The 24,516-nt window shown below is 37.3% G+C and overlaps 1 protein-coding gene and 2 non-coding genes across 9 annotated transcripts in view; 1 reads left to right on the top strand and 2 right to left on the bottom strand.

Moving 5' to 3' along the window:
* LOC128860854 (pericentrin) overlaps positions 1-6,394 on the top strand; it is a 93,838-nt gene extending 87,444 nt beyond the window's left edge. For 6 of the 7 annotated variants that reach the window (XM_054098625.1, XM_054098628.1, XM_054098624.1 and 3 more), the window contains 4 exons: positions 6-722; positions 778-3,176; positions 3,241-3,351; positions 5,503-6,394. In XM_054098625.1, the coding sequence (XP_053954600.1) occupies positions 6-722; positions 778-3,176; positions 3,241-3,351; positions 5,503-5,755 (3,480 nt within the window). In that variant the 3' untranslated portion in view covers positions 5,756-6,394. The remainder of the gene's footprint in view (positions 1-5; positions 723-777; positions 3,177-3,240; positions 3,352-5,502) is intronic. The other variant, XM_054098626.1, reaches the window with a different exon arrangement.
* Positions 6,395-11,248: 4,854 nt separating this feature from the next.
* Positions 11,249-11,447, bottom strand: LOC128862615 (U2 spliceosomal RNA). Its single transcript, XR_008454514.1, has one exon. It is a non-coding gene; the product is annotated as a U2 spliceosomal RNA (small nuclear RNA).
* A 2,829-nt stretch (positions 11,448-14,276) lies between these two features.
* On the bottom strand, positions 14,277-14,470 carry LOC128862634 (U2 spliceosomal RNA). The gene has a single exon (XR_008454521.1). It is a non-coding gene; the product is annotated as a U2 spliceosomal RNA (small nuclear RNA).
* Between the last annotated feature and the right edge of the window lie 10,046 nt (positions 14,471-24,516).

The following is a 24,516-nucleotide window of genomic DNA, read 5'->3' as shown; positions in this document are numbered from 1 at the left end:
TTTAGGAACTACAGCAAGACCGCGAGTCTCTGCAGCAGCGTATGTGTGAGCAAAATCAACGCATTTCCACGCTACAGTCGCGCCTCGAAGAGCAACGAAAGCGCGCCATAGAGTTGGAGCGAGCGGGTTCTATTGACTTGAGTGTACGCGTTCACGACCTACAAAACGAAATACACAATCTGCAAGAGACACTTTCCGTGCGCGACAAACAGATCGCCACAATGAAACAACAACTGGAAAAGAGTAAAGTCGCAATTGATCGGCTCGAAGCGGAGCTGGCAGTAGAACAGCAACCGGACCGTAGTATTATGGAGCGCTTAGAGGTTGAGGTTAGGCAAAAAAATGCAGCCATACAAGTTCTGAAAGAAAAGATCAAGAATGAGATGATAAACAAGCTGTCGTTACCTGATTTAATGGAGACAATGCTAGCCGATAAGAATGAGGAGATCGATCATTTGAGGGAGCAATTAGTATCGAAGGAAAAGGAAATACATGAGCTCAACTCGAGTCAAGGCTTTAGTTTAGGGGGTGGCGCTAGCGGCAAGAGCGTTGGTGCTGGAAAAGATGAAGTGAGTACGAAGCTTAGTGCACGCACTTTGAGCGATATTGTGTCCATAAGCGATTTTGATGAGCCTGACGTGATGCGAAGAGTAGCGGTGGCGCAAGAAGCGACGCCGATTCAACTGTCAGACGGCAATCGCGGATTTGGACTGCAATCAATGGTAAGGAGTAAATTAAATATTAAAACACACGATTGTAATATTCTCATTTTCACAGGATACTTCAAAGCAGGTGCTGGCGAATTTGACCGACAAGCGTAGTGAGGATTTATCTGGGCTTGCCACCTTACGTCCGGCTAATACCTTTGAAAATCCGCATTATTTCCAAGATCCCAATGTGCTAGCATACACAGGCCAGTCAGATGCAACAGCCACACCACCCATTGTGCCACGTCAAATCAATTTCTCTGCATTAACAGAAGACTCGAAATTTAAAACGCCTAGTTTCGAAATGTCTGCAGTGGATAGAAAGGCTACAGAAGAAAAAGAAATGTTCCAAAAATGGGCGTGTGAGGTGCATGAGCTAAAAGAAAAACTGTTATTTGTTTCCACCGAGAAAGATAATGCTATTGGTGAGAAGGATAAAGAAATGCAAGCCATGGAGGAAGAATTGGTGGCCACACAACTACAACTAGGTGGCCTGCAACACGATTTGGAGCAACGCCAAACAGAAATCAGCGAGTTGAAGAAGGAAGCACAAAAATGCCTAATTTATCAATCAGAAATCGCTGAAAAAACGGCAGAAATTGAACTGCTCCTAAGTTCCCAAGAACGTCTGATTAAAGAGAACAGGGAACAACAAGACCGACTGACTAAAAGCGAGAAAGAGCTGCTCAACTACAAGGAGAACGAACAGCAGCTGCAGCGACGTGTTAAAGAATTGGAGGAGAAAATACTTGAAACAACGGAGTATGAAGTTAACCAGCGGGAGAGTTTGCGCAAAGAGTTAAGCACTTTAAGTGAAATTCATGAGCAGTGCAAGAATACTGTCCGCGAATTGGAGGCCCGCAAAGTGGTTGTCTCGAATCTAAACGAACAACTCAAGGCCAAGGATCAGCGCTTACAGATGCTAACTAATAAATTGGTGCAAGCAGACGAGAATGTCAGTGAACTGCAGCAGAAGATTTCTTCGCTGGGGGAGGAGGTGGAACGTTTGCGCCAGCAACCGAATAGCGATAACAGCTCGAAACAGTATTCGGTAGATGAAATTGCACAACAAGTCGAAAAAGAACTAAACTATTCTGTGCAACTGGACTCTAATATACTGCGAGCCATCGAGAGTGAAGAAGAAAACAACTTAGATCGCAAGAGCCGCGAAAAAGCATCGCAGGAACCTAATAAGACTGAAGCGCACGGCACAGACGATGAGAATTTTACAGGAGAGCGTGAACTCTTAAACCAATTGGAGGTGTTGAAAGCACAAATTTCAGTGGAACGCGAGCAAAATGAAGAAACACGTCAAGAGTTGTTAACTGAAAAGCAGCACTCACAGGAAATACAAGAACAAGATGTTCTTATTATTGAGGCGATGCGCAAGAGACTTGAGACGGCGCTGGAAAAAGAGGACGAATTGCTCAAGCTGCTTGATATTGAGCGTGAGCGTTGTGAGCGCGTACAAACTCAGTTAACTGCCATGCAGCGTGCGGAATCACGTCGTAATTCATTGCTGCTCAAGTCGCCAAGCGAGTCGCCACGCAAATCGCCGCGTTCAATCGGCACCGATTTCGAGTCGGAGCTGGCAGACCGGCTACGAAGTGAAATCAAAATGTTAACAGCTCAAAATGAGCGTGAACGCGATCGTTGTGCCGATGCACAACGCGCCAGTGAACGTGAGCGTCAACGTTATGAAAATGAGTTGCAAGAACGTGTCGAGTATTGTGAGAAATTAAAGCGTGAAATGGAAAAGTTGACTCGCGACAAAGATTTGGCAGAGCATGAGTGCGAGCATCTGCAGGAGCGTCTTACCTTACAGACGCAGGAGATAGAGAGCCTGGAGGCAAGACTTGCGACGTTACAGGAGGCAGAAACGCGGCGTACAACGCGACGCGATCGCCAGCAGAAAGAAAGTGTACATCTGCTGGGTGAGATACAGGAAGTAAAATCGATGCTGTTAGCTACCGAGGCAGAGCGAGATAAACTGCTGAAGAACATTACGCAATTACGCTTCGACGTGGAGCGCTCGGGTCATCGGGAAGCCAAACTTGCAGAAGCACTCGCCAATGCAAATATGAGTGCAGCCGAGGTGTCTGTGCCGCAACAGTTTCTGCAAAAGATGAAGGAAATCAATGCCTTGTTGGCGGAGAACACGCAGGAGAATCGACAAATGGCCGAGACGGTGCAATTCCTCGTTGAGGAGCGTCGACAACTGCAAAAGAAATGTGAAGAGCTCGAGTCGCAACTTGGCGGTACGGCCAACGTGGCGGAGCTAGAGGAGCGCTGCAATCATCTGTTAGGCCGATATTTGCGAGTTGAATCGCACCGCAAAGCGCTTGTTTATCAAAAACGTTACTTGAAAATTTCGCTGCAGAACTACCAGGATAGTGAGCAGCGTGCACTAGCAGCGCTCAATGGCGGACACATGGCGCAGCCACTTCCCAACAAGAAGAAGCTTTTCAAGTAAGTTGTGCGTGGATTGACATAATTTGAGAAAGCTTACAATTGTTTCTTCTTTTTCTTTCAGGACTGTTGCTTTGGCTGTTGTGGCCATTCAGCGCATGAAGTATATTGGCCGCACTTGGCGCACTGGCAAGCGGATCGTTTCGAAGTCAGTGTTCACAATAACACAACAAAAGTAAGTAGAATTCTGTCACATTAAAATGTCCTATTAAATCCCGTGTTGTTTAGCTACTTAATATTTGCGTAACTAACACTTTCAGGAATATTTTTAGTAGTAGCCTAACTGAATCGAGAAATAAGGCCTCTTCAATTGACCGCTTCTTTGCTCGTATCACTTAAGAAAAATTTGCATGTGAATGCAACAACAAAGTTATCGAGCAAGATTCGCCATTAGCGAGTATGATTATACCTCATACATTTGGTATAACTCACTATTTTACAAACAAATGTAATTTAAGTCATCCAGCGCTGCCAAGATATGTTCATTTATACCAGTTGCTTCAGCTATTCGCCACTTACTAACGCTTGGCGAAAAGAAGGGAGTTATATATAAATCCGTGTTTACGGTTATAGCTGCGGGGCATGTTGCAAAGTTTTGACTATTTATTTAATTTTTTATGAAAACAATTTCCAACTTTTTAATTGAAATTTAAAAAAACAATCGAGTATGCAATTTTATAGCTCATTGCATTTTGGTAGCGGTCTTGTGCATTTTCGCCATAAAAAAAAATTTGGAGATTAGTTATACGGAAGAAAATGCATAACACCGCCAACAAAGAAAGAAAATTAACCCAATCCCATGACGTTCCATTTAGTACCTTAATCTCATGTCGATGGGTCGGCGCTTATTTCTACTATATAACTCCAACAGAAAATTAAAAACAACTCAAACGGTATCTCCTAAGCTTTAACTAAACATATCCGAAGAAATTTTTTCAAAATTTTTGTATTTTAATAATATTTCATCGTAAACAAATGGTATGTAACATGCACCGTGCAGTAGCTTCCTAAAAAAATAAATGAGCCGGACACAAACGAGCATCGATTAGATGGATTAGTCTTAACAAAAATCAACGCAAATTTTGATCCACTTTAAATTGAATGAGCTACAAAACTGCGTAACCAGTTTGCCGTCAAGTAAAATTTAACAGATCTCCAGAAACTTGGTATACATTTTAGCCTTGGTGAATATTATTTTGCAATTTCAAATTACAGGCATTTCAATGAATTCAAAGAAACAAATACGACTTAGCAGTTAGACTTAGAGAAAAAGGCAAAGCAGCGCCCATTTTAATGTGTGTATCTCTAAAACCATTCATAAACTATACCAAAACTGCAGTGTTACTAAAAAGAAAACGCCGCCATAAGCCGTGCGAAAATTTTGCATATTTCATATGAGAAAAGAAAAAAAATTCAACATCCATGTTTTTTGCAACAATTTAATTTTTCGCACAACTATTCTGACGAGCTGGAGTATACACAAATAAATAAAAATCAAATGGGCAACGCTCACCCTCATGCCCACTTTTTGCATGGGGTAGAAAATTTTGCACTTTTGCCGGTTGCAAATTATGGGAAATTTTTAATGCTGTCGGCTCAGAATACGAAAGTGATTCGGTTCATGTATGTATGTTCCAATCGGTTCCACGCAACCGAAATACCCGAGCTTATATTCGGCCAAGGACTGTCACTTCAGCAGCATTCCACGTATATTTATGGAGAATGTTCATGCTTCTCCAACAACAACAACAATTTGGTGCTCATTTGCGCCGGCAGAGTGCTTGAACCTTCTTACTCGAGAAAGCGGCTGGCGATACGGGCTAAGAATCAGAAATTTACAAATAAAAACTGGAAAGATAAAAAAACGTTAAGACAAAATTTCAATAAGAACATTTGCTGGGCATAGACTTTTCTTTATTAATCTAATAATCTAACTTTTTGTATCTTCCTAAGCTCTAATAATCACAAAAAGTCTTCTGTAACTGTTAATGTACAAGTTAAGCTTAACAAGGCAGGAAAGGATAGTAATCAGGCATAGCCTTAAGTGAGTAACTTGAGAATCTTACATTAAGCTGCTTTGATATATATTAGAAATTTGGGCCTCAACTTCACAGATATGCGTAGATATGCAAGTGTAGTGAGTAATTTTTTTGAAGCGCACCCACAGTTGCAAGAAAGTCACTTTAGTTGGAACACTTTAGCGCACTTTATATTTCATACTAAACACTAACACATTCACCATTACCTTACTAATATAAAAAACATAAATTTTAAATTAAATTAATTGATTAAAATTCTTTACTTTAATTTTGCTTTCCGTTTATAGGCCTCCTCAACCGGCAATATTTACGTGTGCTCCGGATAACTCAACTTGTCCAAAATCTCCCCCAACTATGCCATTTTGCAATCCGCCAAATTCGTTGCGGCCTAGAAATCGTCAATTTCAGCCTTTGAAGTCGCCTGCGCTGGTCCACGACTTTGTGAATGGCGGCGCTATTGATGATGACGTAACCTCTACTATGACATTAAGTCCTGTGCCAATATTCGATTGGCCGCGCGTGCAGACATTTCAACAGTAGCATCGAATGCTACCAGAGTCCTGACACTACTCCAAAAGTACATACATACATACATGAAAGTAAATGCTCAAATAAACCCCTCGAAATAACAATGCATTGACAGTCAGTTTAGCCGCGAAGTCAAGCGCATTTTTAATATTCTTCTATATCATAGGAATAAGAATAATTATACATATGAATCTGAAAATAGCATAAAAGTACATATCTAGACTAACTCATGCGCAACAAAACAAAAGCAAAAAAAAAAACTATCAAAAATGTTTTGTGCAGGCTCGTTCACCTGCTGGTTCAAATTAAGTGTACTGTTAACTTGTGTAAAATTAGTCACTATCTTAATCGTAAGTCTAGTCTTTAGTGTTCTTATACTTAATGCTCTAATTTCTTATTGTATCCGCGCAATTGTTATGCGTTGGCAATTTTAAAGGTTATGTATCGTATCCCAGTATTTTAGCCGATCAGACCACAAGAAAACAGTTTTTTTCTGGATTTCTGAGTTAATTTTCATAACATTTAACATTAATTTAAGTTTGAAGCCTGGTGTTCCATTAAACTCAAATATTTGGTTTATAATTCTTTATTCTAATTATTATGTTTATATTTTCATATTCAATACTGGACTTTTTATTTAAATTAAAGTGGATTGTTTAAAAAAAAATCTGTTTTTTTAGTTTCATTCTTCTTTTCATACTTCCTAGCCAAATTTCAATTGAGTCATCGACCACTTCCACAGAATCAAAGTGCCTTGAATGATTTTATAACGAATCAAAATGTTTAAAAAAATAAATTTAAGGTATTTTTAACAAAAAAAGAGCAAAAAAGAAAAAAAAAACACTATTTGAAGTGTTAAAAACGCATTTGTAGTGAGTAGAATTAAAAAATGTAATTGTTGATAACAAATAAAATATTACCTAACAATTTTTTTCATTTGCTTTTGCGGCACAAGAAATTTGCGGGCAAATAACACTACACCACCAAAAATATCTACGGCATTGGATACATCGATCATAGGTAAAATTCTCCGCTGAATCCAAATTTCGGTTTTTGAGCTTTAAAAAATCTAAGACTACACCCATATCTCGCTTAACGGCCTGAATAGGTTCCGGAAAACTTGGCCGTAAAGCGAATCAATTGTTTTCATATAAATTCAAAAAAATGAAATAAGATCGCTTCCAATTAAAAGCAAACAAACAATATATAAAGTGTTAAGGTTCTTTTCTTAATAATAAAGGAACACAGAAACAAGAATACAAAAATTAATTACAAATAGCATTCCCATGGCAGCCGGTTCTACGTTACCGGAATGACTCGGGTTTTTCCCGACCAAGGGCTGCCGCCCCAGTAAACTAGCCCCACCCCTTACGTCACAGGAGCAACTCCTCGCAGCAACCTTGCTCCAAATACTTCTCCTCAGGGCTAGAATTGTATCCAACCCTGGGCCAGAAGTATTCTATTGCTGCGTCTGCCATAAACGGCTCCATGCGAATTCCACCTCGGTTAGGTGCAATAAGTGCAACGGGTGGAGCTATCTTAAGACCTGTTCAGGCCTTAAGACTCATATGGAGTGGTCCACACGGTATGTGGCCTCGTGTTGCTCCCGCCAGCAGGCGTCCAATGCCTCCACGGCTACTGCTCCCCCTGATAGGCCGGCACCACCACATCCCACACCTCCACGGTAAGGAGCCTATCGGAGCAACACAACTCCCCCGACTTAACCCATCCCCTTCCCTCCTGCTCAAACCCCAGTGCGGGAACAAACCAGCAGCTTTTGGTCCTCCGCACAGTGTGTTTCGTGTGTCAGACCGTAATACCTCGGAATCTGGCATCAGTCAAATGCAATTCTTGCAATGGCTGGTGCCATTTTCGGAGATGTTCCGGCCTGCGCACCACCCGCGAGTGGACAATTGACTACGTTGCCCCCTGCTGCAGAGCTCTGCACCCGCAACCGCGAGCGAGACAATGGTGGTGCCCTAGCGTTTATAGTCCACCACACAGTGCAGTATCGTCTCATTGATGAAGGGATCGACCGCAGGAGCAACACGTTAGAATGTCAAGGCATAGCTGTCCGGACAGGCGATTCCGAGCTCGAAATTTTTAATGTAGTGGGCAATTGCAGCAGCTCGCCTGACCTAACAACAGCTAGTGCGGGTCTGATAGATAGCATAACGTTGCGACCTATGCTATCGCTTGCATAAGCCCATTATCGTCTCGATTGAGAGACCTGCCGACTTTGTTTCCGCGAACCACCGGTCCTATTTTAACTTTAAAAAAGCTAATTGGGCCGGCTTCACGAAATTCACCGAAGACACCTTCGCCGCTCTTCCCCGCTCTTCCCATCCCCATCGATTTGTGCGCAGGCGAACGCGCATTCCGCAAGGTGCTCACAGCTGCTGCGGCCCGCTTCGTCCCAGCTGGAATGTTCAAGGACATCCGTCCTCATTTGCCAGCCGAAGCAGTCAGCTTAGCAAACGAGCGTGACCACCTACACCAGGTCGATCCCGGGGATCCCCGCATAAGGGATCTCAATTTGGAGATCCGGCAACTGGTAGATCAACACAAGCGGACTAAATGGGTTGAGCACTTGAAGACCGTTAACCTCACCTCTGGGGTGAGTAAGCTCTGGTCCACCGTTAGGTCCCTGTGGAACCCGACGAAGCACAACGACAATCACCTTCAACGGTTGTACTTCGTCGGACCCGAAGAGATGCGCGAGCTACTTTAGCCGGCTTTTTATACTGCATCCTCCGGCCGACAGATCCAAGCGTCATGCTACCAGAAGGCTGCACAAACTGATGAACGGTGATGAGGTTCATGGGGTCATCAACAAGTCTAAAACATCAACAGTCATTGGCCCTGACGGAATAAACGCGCTGATGCTGAAGCACCTGGGACCATTGGGAGTAGGATTTCTCACAAGGGTCTTCAATCTGTCCTTGGCCACTCTCATCATCCCTGACAAGTGGAAAGCAGGGAGAGTGGTCGCACTACTGAAATCTGGGAAACCCGCTTCTCGCTTTTTCACTGCGAGGAATCTCCAACTTTCACCCACTAAGTCCACGGCGACCCTCTTTACCATATGATGAATGTACTGATGACGAGATTGAACGTTTATATAATGACCTTAAAAAAATTCTAATGATGACTAAGACACATGATACAAACATAATCATGGGCGACTTCAATGCAAAAGTAGGAAAAGAGGAAACAACAAATGTGACTGGAAAATTCGATCTAGGAGACAGAAATGAAAGAGGAAAAAAAGCAACAGGCTCTGACGAAATCTCAGCTGATATTCTCAAACTTATAAATGACAGTGGAATGCCAACCCTAATGAAAGTGTTTAACCACATATATGAAAGTGCTAATTATCCAAGCTCATGCTTAAAATCCACGTTTTTTGTGATACCTAAAATGACCAATGCAAAACAATGCAAGGATTATCGGCTAATAAGTCTAATGAGCCATACGCTAAAAAAAAGAGAAGCAATATTTAGTCTTCAAATGCTTACACAAAAATAACAGAACGCCAATGAAGATATATGCATGTGTTTTATAGACTACGAGAAAGCCTTTGACAAAATACAACATAACAAGCTATTTGAAGTAATGAAAGATTTGGACATAAACAAATATGACGTCAAATGTACACAAAACTTATATTGGAATCAGACTGTAGAAATCAGATTCGGAGACAGCACCACAAGAGAGACAAAAATCTACAGAGGAGTGGAACAAGGTTGCATTCTATCGCCACTATTATTTAATGTATACGCAGAAAAAATATTAGTAACAAACAATTTCCAGGATCTCCAAACTATTGTAAACAAAGTTGAAAAACATAGCAAAGACTTCGGGCTAAACATAAATATTGATAAAACCAAATTTATTATTGTAAATAAAAGCAGCAGAGACTATTCCTATGCGAGACTAACCATAGATGGCAAAACAATAGAGAGAATAAAAAGTTTCAGGTATCTGGGTGTATGGCTGAATGACCAATGGGACCATGATCAGGGGATAAGAGGCAGAATAGAAATGGCTAGAGCGGCCTTCATGAAGATAAAAAAATACTGATACGCCGGGACGTACCAAACGGGTTAAAGACAAGATTCTTAAAATGTTATGTATGGTCAACACTCTTATATGGATGCGAGGCCTGGATATTGAAAACCGTAAGCATACACCGACTAGAATCTTTCGAAATGTGGTGATACAGAAAAATGTTGAAAATAAGCTGGAACGACAAAATATCAAATGGCGTAGTGCTAAATAGAATGCAAACCGCTAGGAACATGCTTATGGACATAAAAAGGAGAAAAGTCGCTTATTTCGGACACATAACAAAAGGTGACAAATATGATATTTTAAAACTGCTGATGCAAGGAAAAATTGAAGGGCAAAGAAGAATTGGTAGGAAGAAAATGACATGGCTAGACAACATCAAAGAGTGGACAGACCTAAAAAAAATCGGCGAACTAACAGCAGCAGCGAATAACAGACAAAAATATAATGACATCATTAATAATATGACCTGACAACCGTACGACTAAGATCATAATGACGTTTGTATGTAATCGCGAACATCCAGCATGGATACGCCGATTAAGAAGAAGTTTCCTGTGGCGACAGCCCTTTGTCGGGAAAAATCCGAGTCATTCTCGTGATGAAATGGAGTTGTCGTCAATTTCCGTTGTTGTTGATTGATTGAGTTTATAATATTCGCCCATATTTGCCTACTTTGTATTCCTTTCTCCTTCTTTTTGCAACGTTTTGTAGGAGCTAAGCTGAAAAGAAGGCTCTAACTCCTCACTAAGTGTTCGTTCACTGACTAAATGTATCAGCTCCCCATTCTCTGCCTCAACAAGTTATTGGCTGTGTAATGGATCTAAATGGTTCCGTAAATCGAAAAAGTGTCCTAATTGAAAAAGGCCGTTATGCCGAAATGCCGACTGAGAAGTAGAAGAGTTATGGTGGATGAAAACTTAACTTTGATACAATTTTTCACCAGTATTTGGGATTTGTCTTCCTTTATTTGTTTTTTTTTTTGCTTGTTTCATAATCGGGTGAAAAATGGTACTGTTGTAAGAGAATCTCCAATTGATAAAAAAAATACCAGTCTAACGGTTAGACGCGATAGAAGTGAAACCTTCCGTAAAACAAACTGAGAGAGAATAAGACGAAAGCAGCATTAGGAGCGGGATAATTATAGGTTCATTATAATATTGCTATAAAGTTCATATTTTATTTTCTTCATTTTATTATTATTCATCCTCAATGTTTTCAATTTCAACAAATGATACGAGTGGCTTATGATAGATAAAATATGATACAAATGCTTTGGTTTCGATGTTGTCAAAACAAAAATACCCAAACGGACCGAAGAAACAGACTTACTTACAAATTTCTTCCATTTTCGTCTACTTGTATTCATATAAAAATTTACGTCTCTTCCCACCAAAGCTAAATGTATTAGCATATTTCTTTTGTATTTATTCAATAATTTGGGCCGAAATACCGGCGGTACTGCAATACCGGGCCAACCCGTGGCAGAGGTGGAGCAAGCCCTTAAAACACTCCGCCCATTTCCAAAAATTAGTTTAACATTTGTTGTCCTCCGATGGAGGATCTATCAGATGTTAAGCTGATAAGAACAGATACTACACTTTTGATCTTAGCCATGAGGCCGAGAAGCGATAACCATACACAACTAATAAACTACCTAGTCATTACATTTTCTAATAAACCTTTTGAGAATTACACGCTCACAAAAATTAATGTACAAAATATTTATACCGATTCACTTAAACACGGCGAGCTGTTTGATTTCATGTTCGTGCCTGTGTATGTGCATTTGTGCGTTCATATCGCCACAGTGCATGACTACCAGCCTTGGCTGAGCACAGTAAGAAAATGTATTCGAGCGTATATATGTATGTATGTACGTTAGTGTGTTTGTACGATTCAAGAATGATACAAACACATGATGCAAAGAATAATGAGATGGCGCCCATCGTGGTCCCGTTACTTTGCGCTCAGCGAATTTGACAACTAGTTACGTGATTTTAGCTCCAGTATGGCCAGATTACCATTTTCGTAACTTGATTTATGATTTTTTTTTTGTTATTTTTATTATTTTGTGTCTCGGAGTTTTAGTTCTTTCTTCATGACATTTTTCTAGTTGTTCTAATTAAAATGTCATGTTTATAATTTTGTAAAATATGCATTTTTTAATAATTATTTAAATAATTCACTCAGTTTTATTTAGCTTTACTTTTTTTTAACATCTGGTGGCATTGCCCGCGAGTGCAGGTGTTGTTGGTGTTCTTCTGCTTTCGGCAGTCAAATCTCTCTCTCGCTACTGCAGTGCTGCCTAGCTTTGGATATAAAAACGCATTAAAATGCCCATTCAAAGAAAATAACCCAACAAATTTTTATTGAATCACTTAAAGAACTTTGTATGCGTGACAAATTGTCTTTAAAATGTGGGTTTTTTTAAATAAATATGTCATGCTTATGTACAATTTAATTTATGAGGTTTTTCTTAAACGAGACTCTTTTGTTAAGGGAACGGCTTTTTTGCTATATTTGAAGTTATGTAACTAGATAAGGTACTCTTTTTGTAAAAATGTCAGTATGGTTTCTTTAGTATTTTCTGGTAGTTTGTGGCTTATTTTTACAATGAATACAACTCTTAATGTCCTATGTCTCACTAAAGATTTATGACCGGAAGAAACAATTACACCTCTAAGGTTTTAATTCGCATTCAATAAATTCAAAGGCTTTTTAAAATGTGTAAAAGGGTTTTCAATCTTAAGAAGAGTTGGGAGCGGGGCAAATAATATTTTTGCATAACCTTAAATGGAGCCAAAAATTAAATTTGCACTTTCAAATTATCAAATTTTATAAGAGTAAAAAAATTTTCATTAGCACTAAAATCTTCTCAGAGATCTGGTCACATTGCCCATGATTGCGGTTATTGTTGATGTTTATGAATATTCGTTTCTTATTTGAAATGTGCGTTAATAAGAACAAACGGTAACAAACGTTTTAGTGAATATTTACGCAAAAATAAGATATTTCGTGAAAGTGTACTCGTATAAGTGAAAAATAAGAAAACATGAAATGTGCAGTGAAAAATTGTGCTAGTAAGAACCTCAATAAAGCGTGTGATATAAGCTTTTTTATATTATATTTCCAAAGGATGAGGCGCTCTGAAAACAGTGGATGCATTTCTGCCGGCGAGGAAATGCCTTCAATCGAAAAACGAGCTTTATATGTATGAAGCATTTTACTAGTGATAGCATTGAAGCATTCGGTAGCTTTAAATTAAACGCAAAAAGAAACAAACACGAAACTTCAAAATTTTCGCATTTTCGGTATAAAAAAGCACTAAATTTATTGCGAAGAGCAAATGGTTGGCAATACTGCACAACTCAGCAAACGTGACGACACGTACGCTCTGATGGGCGCAATCTTGTTTATATCATTCTTGGATAGATAGATAGGCTACCGAGACTTTAGGCTGAAAAAAAAACTGTATTATTATACAAAAGAAGTTTAAAAAAGGCCACTCTGAGAAGATTTAGTGCTAATGAAAATTTGTTTACTCCTATAAAATTTGATAATTTGAAAGTGCAAATTTAATTTTTCGCTCCATTTAAGGCTATGCAAAAATATTAAATGCCCCGCTCTCAACTCTTCTTAAGATTGAAAACCTTTTTACACATTTTAAAAAGCCTTTGAATTTATTGAATGCGAATTAAAACCATAGAGGTGTAATCGTTTCTTCCGGTCATCAATCCTTATTGAGACATAGAACATCAAGAGGTGTATTCATAGTAAAAATAAGCAACAAAATACCAGAAAATACTAAAGAAACCATACTGACATTTTTACAAAAAGAGTACCTTATCTACATACCTAACTTCAAATATAGCAAAAAAAATCGCTCCCTTAATAAAAGAGTCTCGCTTAACAAAAAAAACTCATAAATTAAATTGTACATAAGCATAACACATTTATTTAAAAAAAACGCACATTCTACAGACAATTTGTCACGCATTCAAAGTTCTTTAAGTAACACAATAAAAATTTCGTGTTTTATTTTCTTTAAATGGGCATTTAGTGCGTTTTTATATCCAAAGCTAGGCAACTCTGCAGTAGCGAGAGAGAGATTTGACTGCCGAAAGCAGAAGAACACCAACAACACCGGCAATCGCGGGCAATGCCACCAGATGTTAAAAAAAAGTAAAGCTAAATAAAACTGAGTGAATTATTTAAATAATTATTAAAAAATGTATATTTTACAAAATTATAAACATGACATTTTAATTAGAACGGCTAGAAAAATGTCATGAAGAAAGAACTAAAACTCCGAGACAAAAAATAATAAAAATAACAAAAAAAAAATGCTAAATCAAGTTACGAAAATGGTAATCTGGCCATACTGGAGCTAAAATCACGTAACTAGTTGTCAAATTCGCTGAGCGCAAAGTAACGGGACCACGATGGGCGCCATTTCATTATTCTTTGCATCATGGGCGGTACTGCAATACCGGGCCAACCCGTGGCAGAGGTGGAGCAAGCCCTTAAAACACACCGCCCATTTCCAAAAATTAGTTTAACATTTGCTGTCCTCCGATGGAGGATCTGATCTATCAGATGTTAAGCTGATAGGAACAGATACCACACTACCTAGTCAATAGATTTTCTAATAAACCTTTTGAGAATTACACGCTCACAAAAATTAATGTATAAAATATTTATACCGATTCACTTAAACTGACTTTCAGTATCTAAACCAAAAATAGAAAAGCCAAAAAACTGTTTTCAATAAATAATCAGAAATGTCCTACAATGCAAATTTCAAAAAAAAAAATTTTTTTCTTGTGATTCGAACCAAGAATTTTGAATCGGAACCTCACATTGCTAGCCGCTCGGCTATCGCGCCATGCTGTCGGTGCTGACCTAAAAGTTATTTAGTTCGTCGCTACGTTTATATGTAATATTCGTAGCCAAGAAGGTCGCTTTTTCGTTTCACTTTTTCTCAAATCACTCCCAACGATTCTAAAGAAGTTTTCACTTCAAAAAGCTGCTTATTAAAAATCATCTGCCGTTGGTGGGAGGTGGCGTAAAACTATAGGTCCCTCCATTTGTGAAAAAACATTAACACGCACACCAAAAATTAGAGGAGGAGCAGCCAGGCCAAACACCAAAAGGCCTGCCGAGGTAGATTTACTCAAAATGCCGTAACTTTAACAAATGTCAAGCAATGGAGATAAAATTTTGGTAGGAATGTTAATCACAGATGTGGCAACGTAACGAAAAAAGAGAACTCAAATCAGATGACTTAGAGCGTCACTTGGCGTTTGTTCTGGGAACTTTTTGATTAAGATATATAAATTAAAAAAATGGAACTGCAAGAAAAGAAGATTGAATGTGCCTAGGTAAATTCTATTAGAAACAAGCTGATTTTTTTCTACAAAGCCCTTAGAAGATGTGATTCTAAGAATGCGAAAAAATATCAATGGTGAAAGTAAGCTGGTTGAAAATATGTTGGATAAGGGTTTTAAGAAGAAACCATATACAATGTTCAATAAAACTAATGAAAGGAGATCAATTTAGAGGCAACGGATTTTAAGTTGAAATTAAACAACGAAAATTCAAATTCATCGCTGGACACCATAAGTTGGCCTGAGGGAGCGATGGACACTTTTCACAGAGCGGGCACTTTGGGAATACCTTTGTACGATTTGTAAACGTTGTGAGGCGTAAGTCTTTCCAATGACTACTGAAAAAAAAAATTTATTTGGCAATTGTCACGCGTGATCTGTCAAAAAAGCCCTATTGGAAAGTACTCTCAATCTGATCACCCTTTAGCACAAGCACGTTTATATCATCTTTCCAGACCCATCGCAGATTACCATACCAACACTGCTCACTATCACGGAGTTTGTTGCCTTTTGGCACTGTCTCAAACCTAACCATGAACTTGGTGGACTTATAGTGGTTCTCTTCTATCCGGAAGCAATTCAATTAATTGCAAAGTTTTAGAAAACTTGTTACACAACTATGGTATAGTACTTTAAACACAAATGTAATATCTCTTAGATTTACGTGCTTTTTTGTTGTTCAGACATGCATCAGAAATACCAAATGTATACTTATTAAATTACGCCAATTTAAGCAAAATAACAGACAAATCATTGCTTTCTTTTAATGTTGTTTAAATGCCTAATGCATTATTTTATTTCTGACGTGATAACGTCTTATAATTCGATTTAACAGGCTGCACGCACGAAAAAATGTGTCGTTACCTTGCTCATTGCTATTACCTTGCTCATTGCATTGAATGAACTGCAAGCGAAAGCGCGGAACGAACGACAAAGCAAACAAAGTAAACAACGGCAACGTTCGACATCTTGCTCTCTCCTACTTAAGTGAGCGTATATATGTATGCAAGAATGATATAAACAAGATTGCGCCCATCAGAGCGTACGTGTCGTCACGTTTGCTGAGTTGTGCAGTATTGCCAACCATTTGCTCTTCGCAATAAATTTAGTGCTTTTTTATACCGAAAATGCGACAATTTTGAAGTTTCGTGTTTGTTTCTTTTTGCGTTTAATTTAAAGCTACCGAATGCTTCAATGCTATCACTAGTAAAATGCTTCATACATATAAAGCTCGTTTTTCGATTGAAGGCATTTCCTCGCCGGCAGAAATGCATCCACTGTTTGCAGAGCGCCTCATCCTTTGGAAATATAATATAAAAAAGCTTATATCACACGCTTTATTGAGGTTCTTACTAGCACAATTTTTCACTGCACATTTCATGTTTTCTTATTTTTCACTTATACGAGTACACTTTCACGAAATATCTTATTTTTGCGTAAATATTCACTAAAACGTTTGTTACCGTTTGTTCTTATTAACGCACATTTCAAATAAGAAACGAATATTCATAAACATCAACAATAACCGCAATCATGGGCAATGTGACCAGATCTCTGAGAAGATTTTAGTGCTAATGAAAATTTTTTTACTCTTATAAAATTTGATAATTTGAAAGTGCAAATTTAATTTTTGGCTCCATTTAAGGTTATGCAAAAATATTATTTGCCCCGCTCCCAACTCTTCTTAAGATTGAAAACCTTTTTACACATTTTAAAAAGCCTTTGAATTTATTGAATGCGAATTAAAACCTTAGAGGTGTAATTGTTTCTTCCGGTCATAAATCTTTAGTGAGACATAGGACATTAAGAGTTGTATTCATTGTAAAAATAAGCCACAAACTACCAGAAAATACTAAAGAAACCATACTGACATTTTTACAAAAAGAGTACCTTATCTAGTTACATAACTTCAAATATAGCAAAAAAGCCGTTCCCTTAACAAAAGAGTCTCGTTTAAGAAAAACCTCATAAATTAAATTGTACATAAGCATGACATATTTATTTAAAAAAACGCACATTTTAAAGACAATTTGTCACGCATACAAAGTTCTTTAAGTGATTCAATAAAAATTTGTTGGGTTATTTTCTTTGAATGGGCATTTTAATGCGTTTTTATATCCAAAGCTAGGCAACACTGCAGTAGCGAGAGAGAGATTTGACTGCCGAAAGCAGAAGAACACCAACAACACCTGCACTCGCGGGCAATGCCACCAGATGTTAAAAAAAAGTAAAGCTAAATAAAACTGAGTGAATTATTTAAATAATTATTAAAAAATGCATATTTTACAAAATTATAAACATGACATTTTAATTAGAACAACTAGAAAAATGTCATGAAGAAAGAACTAAAACTCCGAGACACAAAATAATAAAAATAACAAAAAAAAAATCATAAATCAAGTTACGAAAATGGTAATCTGGCCATACTGGAGCTAAAATCACGTAACTAGTTGTCAAATTCGCTGAGCGCAAAGTAACGGGACCACGATGGGCGCCATCTCATTATTCTTTGCATCATGATATGTATGTATATGCGCATATGTACATATATAAATTCACGTATTTGTATTTGCATATGCCTTCTTATTGATTAATTTTAATTTGATTCACTTGAAGAATTTAAAATAAAACCAAGTTTGTTAATAATACCTGTTGTTTTAATGTTATTATTATTAATTTTTTTATCATATATGAAGGAAAAAATGTATGGTAATATTTACCATATACCTTATAAGATATGTTGTATACTAATATATGTATATAAACATGCATATACATATACAATTTCGCGCAATTTTCAAAAAGAACAAATCTATATGTAAAGATGCATACAAATCATATGGACATATCAAATATACGAATCTATTCCGTATGCAAGCAAATGTAAGCTAATGTACATATATTATATTGCTTGAACTGCAAGCGAGAGCGCGGAACGAACGACAAAGAGCACAATCGGTCCCCGCGTTCGGCAACGTTCGACATCTGGCTCTGTCCTACTTGAGTGAACATATACATATATGTATGTATATGTATGTATATGCGCATTTGTATATAAATTCACATACCTGTATTTGCATATGCCTTCTTCCTGTGTGCATGGTAATGAACCATTTCTCTGTTGAGAATAAACGATGATAGGAAAAATAGGAAATGAAAGGGAGTGTTTCAAGTGTAATGTGTCTTGAGAAAATCAAATCGATGATGATGCCTCTAAGTGTTGTTGACTTATTAACGTCTGATGCACAATCGAAATTGAAGATATCTTTCATGAATTTGATAAATGTTTCGTCATTTTTCACGTTTGTGTAAATGTAACTTGACCTATTCCATTGCAATTCCATTTACCTCCTCCTCTATATCCATACAAAATATCTATCAAACAAATAAAATTAAAATTTTGTTTTGAAAATTGCAACCATTCCATCAAAATTTTCTTATGACGTTGTCACGTTAAACTATCGTCAGTAAACCGACTTTACAGACAACCTCTTTTTCTTTTATTTTTTATTACATTAGCTACTTAGTGTACCTTTTTACTACCGTTTGGCAAGAAGCAAAAACATTTTTCCCTCTTTCTCCATTCTTCGTAGATGCAACCAGAATGCCAAAACTCCCTTGTTATCTCCTACCTGACTTTCTACAATGGAATTATAAATAGGCCCTAGGGAAAATCATCTGTACGATCCTTGCCTTGGTGTCAACCTTTTCCAATTTCGATGAAATATTTCTTATTTAACTTTTACTACAATGAACGTTGATGAAAGCATCTGCATTATGGGTAAATACACCCAGATAGGAGAGGAGAAATAGAAATTAGCATACCAACTTTTATTTTAGTTTTACTTCCAAAAACGACATTCACGGAAATTTACTAATTTTCACAGGGTGAGCCATATAGCGTTTACTTTTTGAACAACCTATTTTTTGGAGAATGGTAACACAAATGACTTGCCAAATGTGTTCATAATTTACTTAAAGGTTTGACATTTACGAAATGGGACGCTATACGCTTGAACAAAATTGGGAAATATTGAAAACCTATTTCCAAAGTGGTGAGTCTTCTTCCTCACCTTTCACATCGGTGGCTACGTCAATAAGCAAAATTGTCGGATTTGGGGCTCAGAAAATCCACACGTTACTGTAGTGAAGCAAATGCATCCACAACGAGTCACTGTTTGGTGCGGTTTTTGGTCTGGCGGCATCATCGGGCCATTTTTTTTTCGAAAATGAGCGAGGAGCCGCGGTTACAGTAAATGGCGAGCGTTACCGTGACATGCTCAACGAGTTGTAAAACACGAAACCGAAATTCCATTCCCGAAATTGGAGCCCAAACAATCGAAAATGTGCTTAAAAATTGGGTTGATCAAATGGCCTACTGTAAAGCCAGTCGTGGCAGTCATTTGAACGATATTATTTTTTATTTATAAATGACAGTCTTCAAAAAAAAAAAAAAAAATTTGAAAAAATATTGATTAGTTTATTTTCTATAGCCGATTCAAAAAGCAAATTTTACATGACCCTCTCTGTACCATTAAAACTTATACCGAATTTTTAAGAGCGTTGTAAGATTCGCGGAAACGGAAACAGTTTAAGTTGAAGCGGATTTGAAATGTATTATATTTATGCTCATTTGACCTGTTTGCCACGATCAAACACTGCAATCGTACTCATAGGTATCCGGAGACAAGTTTTTGCTTACATATTCCCAATTGTACATACAGAACATATGTACATATGTATTTACAGAAGTACGTGTGCCCCGCCGCACAGTGCTCCGACTCCATAAAAACAATGGACAAAAATAGAAGAGTTGTCGAAAGTGGTAAAAACTTTACTCCTAAAAGGGTTAAAGAAATATAAATAATTGGCGCGTACATTTTTGTTAGGTGTTTGGCCGAGCTCCTCTTCCTATTTGTGGCTTGTGTCTTGATGTTCTTCCACAAATGGAAGGACATACAGTTTTAAGCTGACTCCGAATGACAAATGGGTTTTATGATGAGCTTTTTCATAGCAGGAATACCCTGGAGGTCTGCCATTGCCTGGCGAGGGGTGACCGCTATTAGAAAAAATGTTTTCTATTATTTTGCTGTTTCATGTACGTAGATTCGAACCTACGCACTCCCGAAACTCAGCATAAGCTTTAAATGCAAAAGTGACCTCTCTATTTTTAATTATAAATTCTTTGTTTCACTTACAGGTCTGGTAGCTTCAAATTAAGAAAAGACAAACGCCAAACTCAAAAAAAATATACGCATTTTGGGTAGAAGAAAGCACTAAATTTATTACAACTAGTATATAACCCCCGAAAATCGGGTGGGCTTTTTTCCCACGGAAAGTAAACAGCATATGTGACACTTTTATATATTAAAAGTTATGATGATTAGAAAAGTGTATATTTTTATTCGTATGTATATTAATATGTAAGAACTTATGCATATAACATTTTTAAAATTTGTTTCAGTTAAATCAGTGTTTTTTTAAATTACTTCATTATAAACTACATTCAACGACAAGTTTTCGTTATTGCCCATTTGAACTCGTATATTTTCCCAGGATCTAACCCGGCTTAACGCAACATAAAGTTGGCCGTGAGCAAAGCAATCCTCCTTTAAATGAAGCCCCACCCTTGACAATGTTTGCCCCTGGGCCTTATTTATATTCTAATGGGAAATATGGCGGCGCTTCAACGTAAAAGGAAGTGTGGTTTCGGTCGGCTGCAAATTTATACGAGGCAATAGAAATCGCCTTCCCTGAGCCTCTCCGCATAACACTTCCGCGTGCAAACAATTCGGATGCATTTGTTTTATGATAAGTCGTGTGCCATTCACCAACACAATTATACAATTTTCTTTTTTGCCATTCGGAAAATTTCTTGGATTTGCAAAAGTAAAAATTTTTTTTTCACAGATCTTTACGTTTTAAAAAATTTTAAGAAGAATGGTAAAAAAAATGTTCAAAGTTCATATTCATCTATGATTTGATAATGGCTGCATACATAAAAATATACATGTACACACATAGAATACAATACAAAGAAAAAAAAAAACACTTAAAAATGTATATCTGTGTCAAAAAGTTCGTTGATTGGATGGGTAATAGTGTTCTTTTAAATGGCGTTGGGCATCGTCTATTACTATAAAATTTGTCTGAGAATAGCCCAAATACAGTTTACCTTTGAAATAGTATCAAATAAATAACTAATTTGCCTCTCTCTCCTCATTTCTTAAAACTATTTAAAATTTGGAGTTTATATATTGTAGTTCAATTGTACCATATATGAACGAAAACAAAAGTGGATGCTTCTACCAATCATATCCAATACGTGACGTTTCAAACATTTATCACTTACTTACCTGCTCTATTCCTCCACTTAAAGTAGGAACTCTTCTACGAACTCTTCTTGGTCGTCCTCTAGGCATATTTTAAAATTAAATATGGATGTACAGGTATCCCTCGTATAACGCGATAGTTACGTTCCAGAAGAATTGCGCGTTATGTAATTCCGCGTTATCTAAAACATAGTTTTCATATAAGTTTGGGGGTTATGTTCCAATAGGTTTTTTTTTAAATAAAATACATACAAAATAACAGATGCACATATATTTCAACTCAATACTAAAGTTCAGACTTTATAATACAATTAAAAACACAAAACAAAAAATTTGAAAACAAACTAAAACAAATTAAAGGTTTATTAAAAACTTTATTGTTATTCTTCAAACTTCATATGGTAATTAATCTGTTTCACTGTCTTCAAAGATATTTGCACGTGGGCGTTTTGGGGGAGCAATAGTTTCATCAGAAGATATTTCTTCAACATAGTTTTCGCTATTGGATAAGGAACTCGTTCTGGGACCTTGTGGTTCTATAATTGCAAAATCTGTTATCAGTTTTTGGTGGGTGGTTTTTTTAAGCTCCTTTTCAATTTCGTAATAAGGTGCTAGATTAATATCTATTCTATCTATCTAAGGCAAAAAAGGGTAATTCCCGGTTTACATTAAAAATACATTACATATTATAAATATGTGGTACGCAAATTAGTGTTACCAGATTTTATAATTATGTATTTTCCCCTTCGCATTATATAAGCCTAAATTTCCCGTTGTACTGAAACCTAATTTTTCCAAATCGCGTTATATCGAAACCGCGTTGTATAAGACCGCGTTATACAAGGGATCCCTGTACTTTTTTCTTAAAATAAATTCTATTTTGCGTCTGTCCAAAACTCTTTCTAATTTGTACTGTTACCGTTGTTTTAAGTGAAATGACAAATTTCATTGTCAATTCATACCAATTATTGCCATCACAACAAAATTTTGAAAAAAATTAGCAGCACCCGTTGGGACAATGTTCATGAATACATATTTATTAGTAAAGAGAACAAAACAAAACTATTATTGAGAATCCAAATGTATACAATGCTGTGCTCATTAGAAATAGAGCTAAACAAAGCAAACGTACTCAAATATATGCGTATATTTGTGTGTGATCCCGTTTTGCATAGACATCGCTGTTATCAATATGAAAATTTTGATAACTTTACACGCAAATATTTCATGAACAAATTAACCAATTTTAATTTTTATAATTTTCCGGAAATATGCTCATCAAAACCTTTCTTTTGATATATAATTCATATCTGTACGTGTTGTAGTTTAGTCAGAATAAGCGCCATGTTTTAAAATAAACTATAGATGAGCAAAGGGTTGGCCACACTGTTTCTTGGCTTCACACTTTTAAAGCTCTTTCTTTTAACACCAATATTAAAATATTTTACATAATCTGGGCATAATTTAGTTAAATTCTAACTTTCAAAACAGGTGACAACCGTCTCCAAAAATATATTTAACCGAACATTTTCTTAACTCTTAAACCATCCATACTGTATTGCACTTATGAAATAAGCTAAATTTCACTTTTCTATCTGATGGCAACCCTCATTTAAAACCTAAAATATATTCGAAATGCTAGTCAGAGTTATAAGCGATATGTGTGCCGAATTTCATCTAAATCCGTCTATAAACAATGCAGGCCTGAGGGCATTCACAAAAAATGCTTTCGTGTAGCTGAAACAAATACGAAAAAAGCTCATGGAGGCACGTTTTCTAAAACGATCATCATCATTGGTCAGCCTTACAGCTCGGGGTTATATTTAGCTTCGTTTCCATGCATCTCAATCCTCGGGAATGGTTCGCCAGTTTCGAACGTACAGTGTTCTCAGGTCCTTTAGAACCTTTTCAAGCCATGCTAATCTTGGACGCCCTCCTGTTATAGGCGCCACGGGGCTGTAAGACACGTTTGATTTCTGGGGATGGTCATCTTACATGCGCGGTCATCTTCCCCGAGCATCGCAGTCTTTTGACTTTACCTATTTCACAATGTCCTCGCCATTACATAATGCAGCAATTCTTCATTGTAGCGTTTCCGGCAGATACAATCTTGCAGTCGTAGCGGATCAAACACCCTTCGCAGCACTTTTCGCTCGAATACTTTTAGTCACGATTCATCCTTAGAAGTCATTGCCCAGAATTCACAGCCGTCCGCAAGAACTGGTCTTATTATTGACTAGTATAGACGTGGTTTGCTATATATCGTAAGAAGTTTAGATTCTAATAGTTTGGTATGAGCGAGCACAGCACAGTTTCCTGTCGCGGTCCTGCTTTGCATTGGGTCGTGTGAGCTATTCTCATTTTGTGTCGTGACACCCAGATACTTAAACCATTTTATGCCCTCGAAGCGGAAAGTACCAATTACCATGTCCTTTCGCTGTCTTCTCTCCATATTTAGATATTTGCCATCGGCGTACGCAATGATTAGCCCTGAGTGAGAAAGGTTAGCAGGTGTTTTTATCTTTAAATTTTCCATATTTTGGGGTTTTAGCATCTGCAAACACGAACTTAAAGAAAAATATTTGTTTCTAATTTTTTCATAAAACATATGTTTTTGGCTCCATCATAATTATTTTTATATAAGTGCAACAGTACATTTTCTTTAAACAAAAATGCATTTTTAATAAATTTTTTACCACAACTACTTTTACATGCCAAGCGTGAAAGTGAAATGGTGTGCAGAAATTACTTGTGATTTGAGCGTAAGTATAAGGCTGAAGCTCTGTTTCACCACAAAATAGTTTAGAACCTTTTTTTAATTAGAGTTTTAGCTTTCAAATGATATCGGAAACTCCAAGTTTCAAAACATACGACTTTTGCATTTTTGTCCACGTTCGGAGCACGGAGCCGGCTTGAAAAAGGTGAAAAAACGAAAGAGTACGGCTAATATTGCCTGCGTGCCAAATGCCAGAGTAAACAG

The sequence above is a fragment of the Anastrepha ludens genome, chromosome 4, assembly GCF_028408465.1.
Source record: "Anastrepha ludens isolate Willacy chromosome 4, idAnaLude1.1, whole genome shotgun sequence".
NCBI classification, from domain to species: Eukaryota; Metazoa; Arthropoda; class Insecta; order Diptera; family Tephritidae; genus Anastrepha; species Anastrepha ludens.
This window is presented reverse-complemented; position numbering and strand designations above follow the sequence as displayed.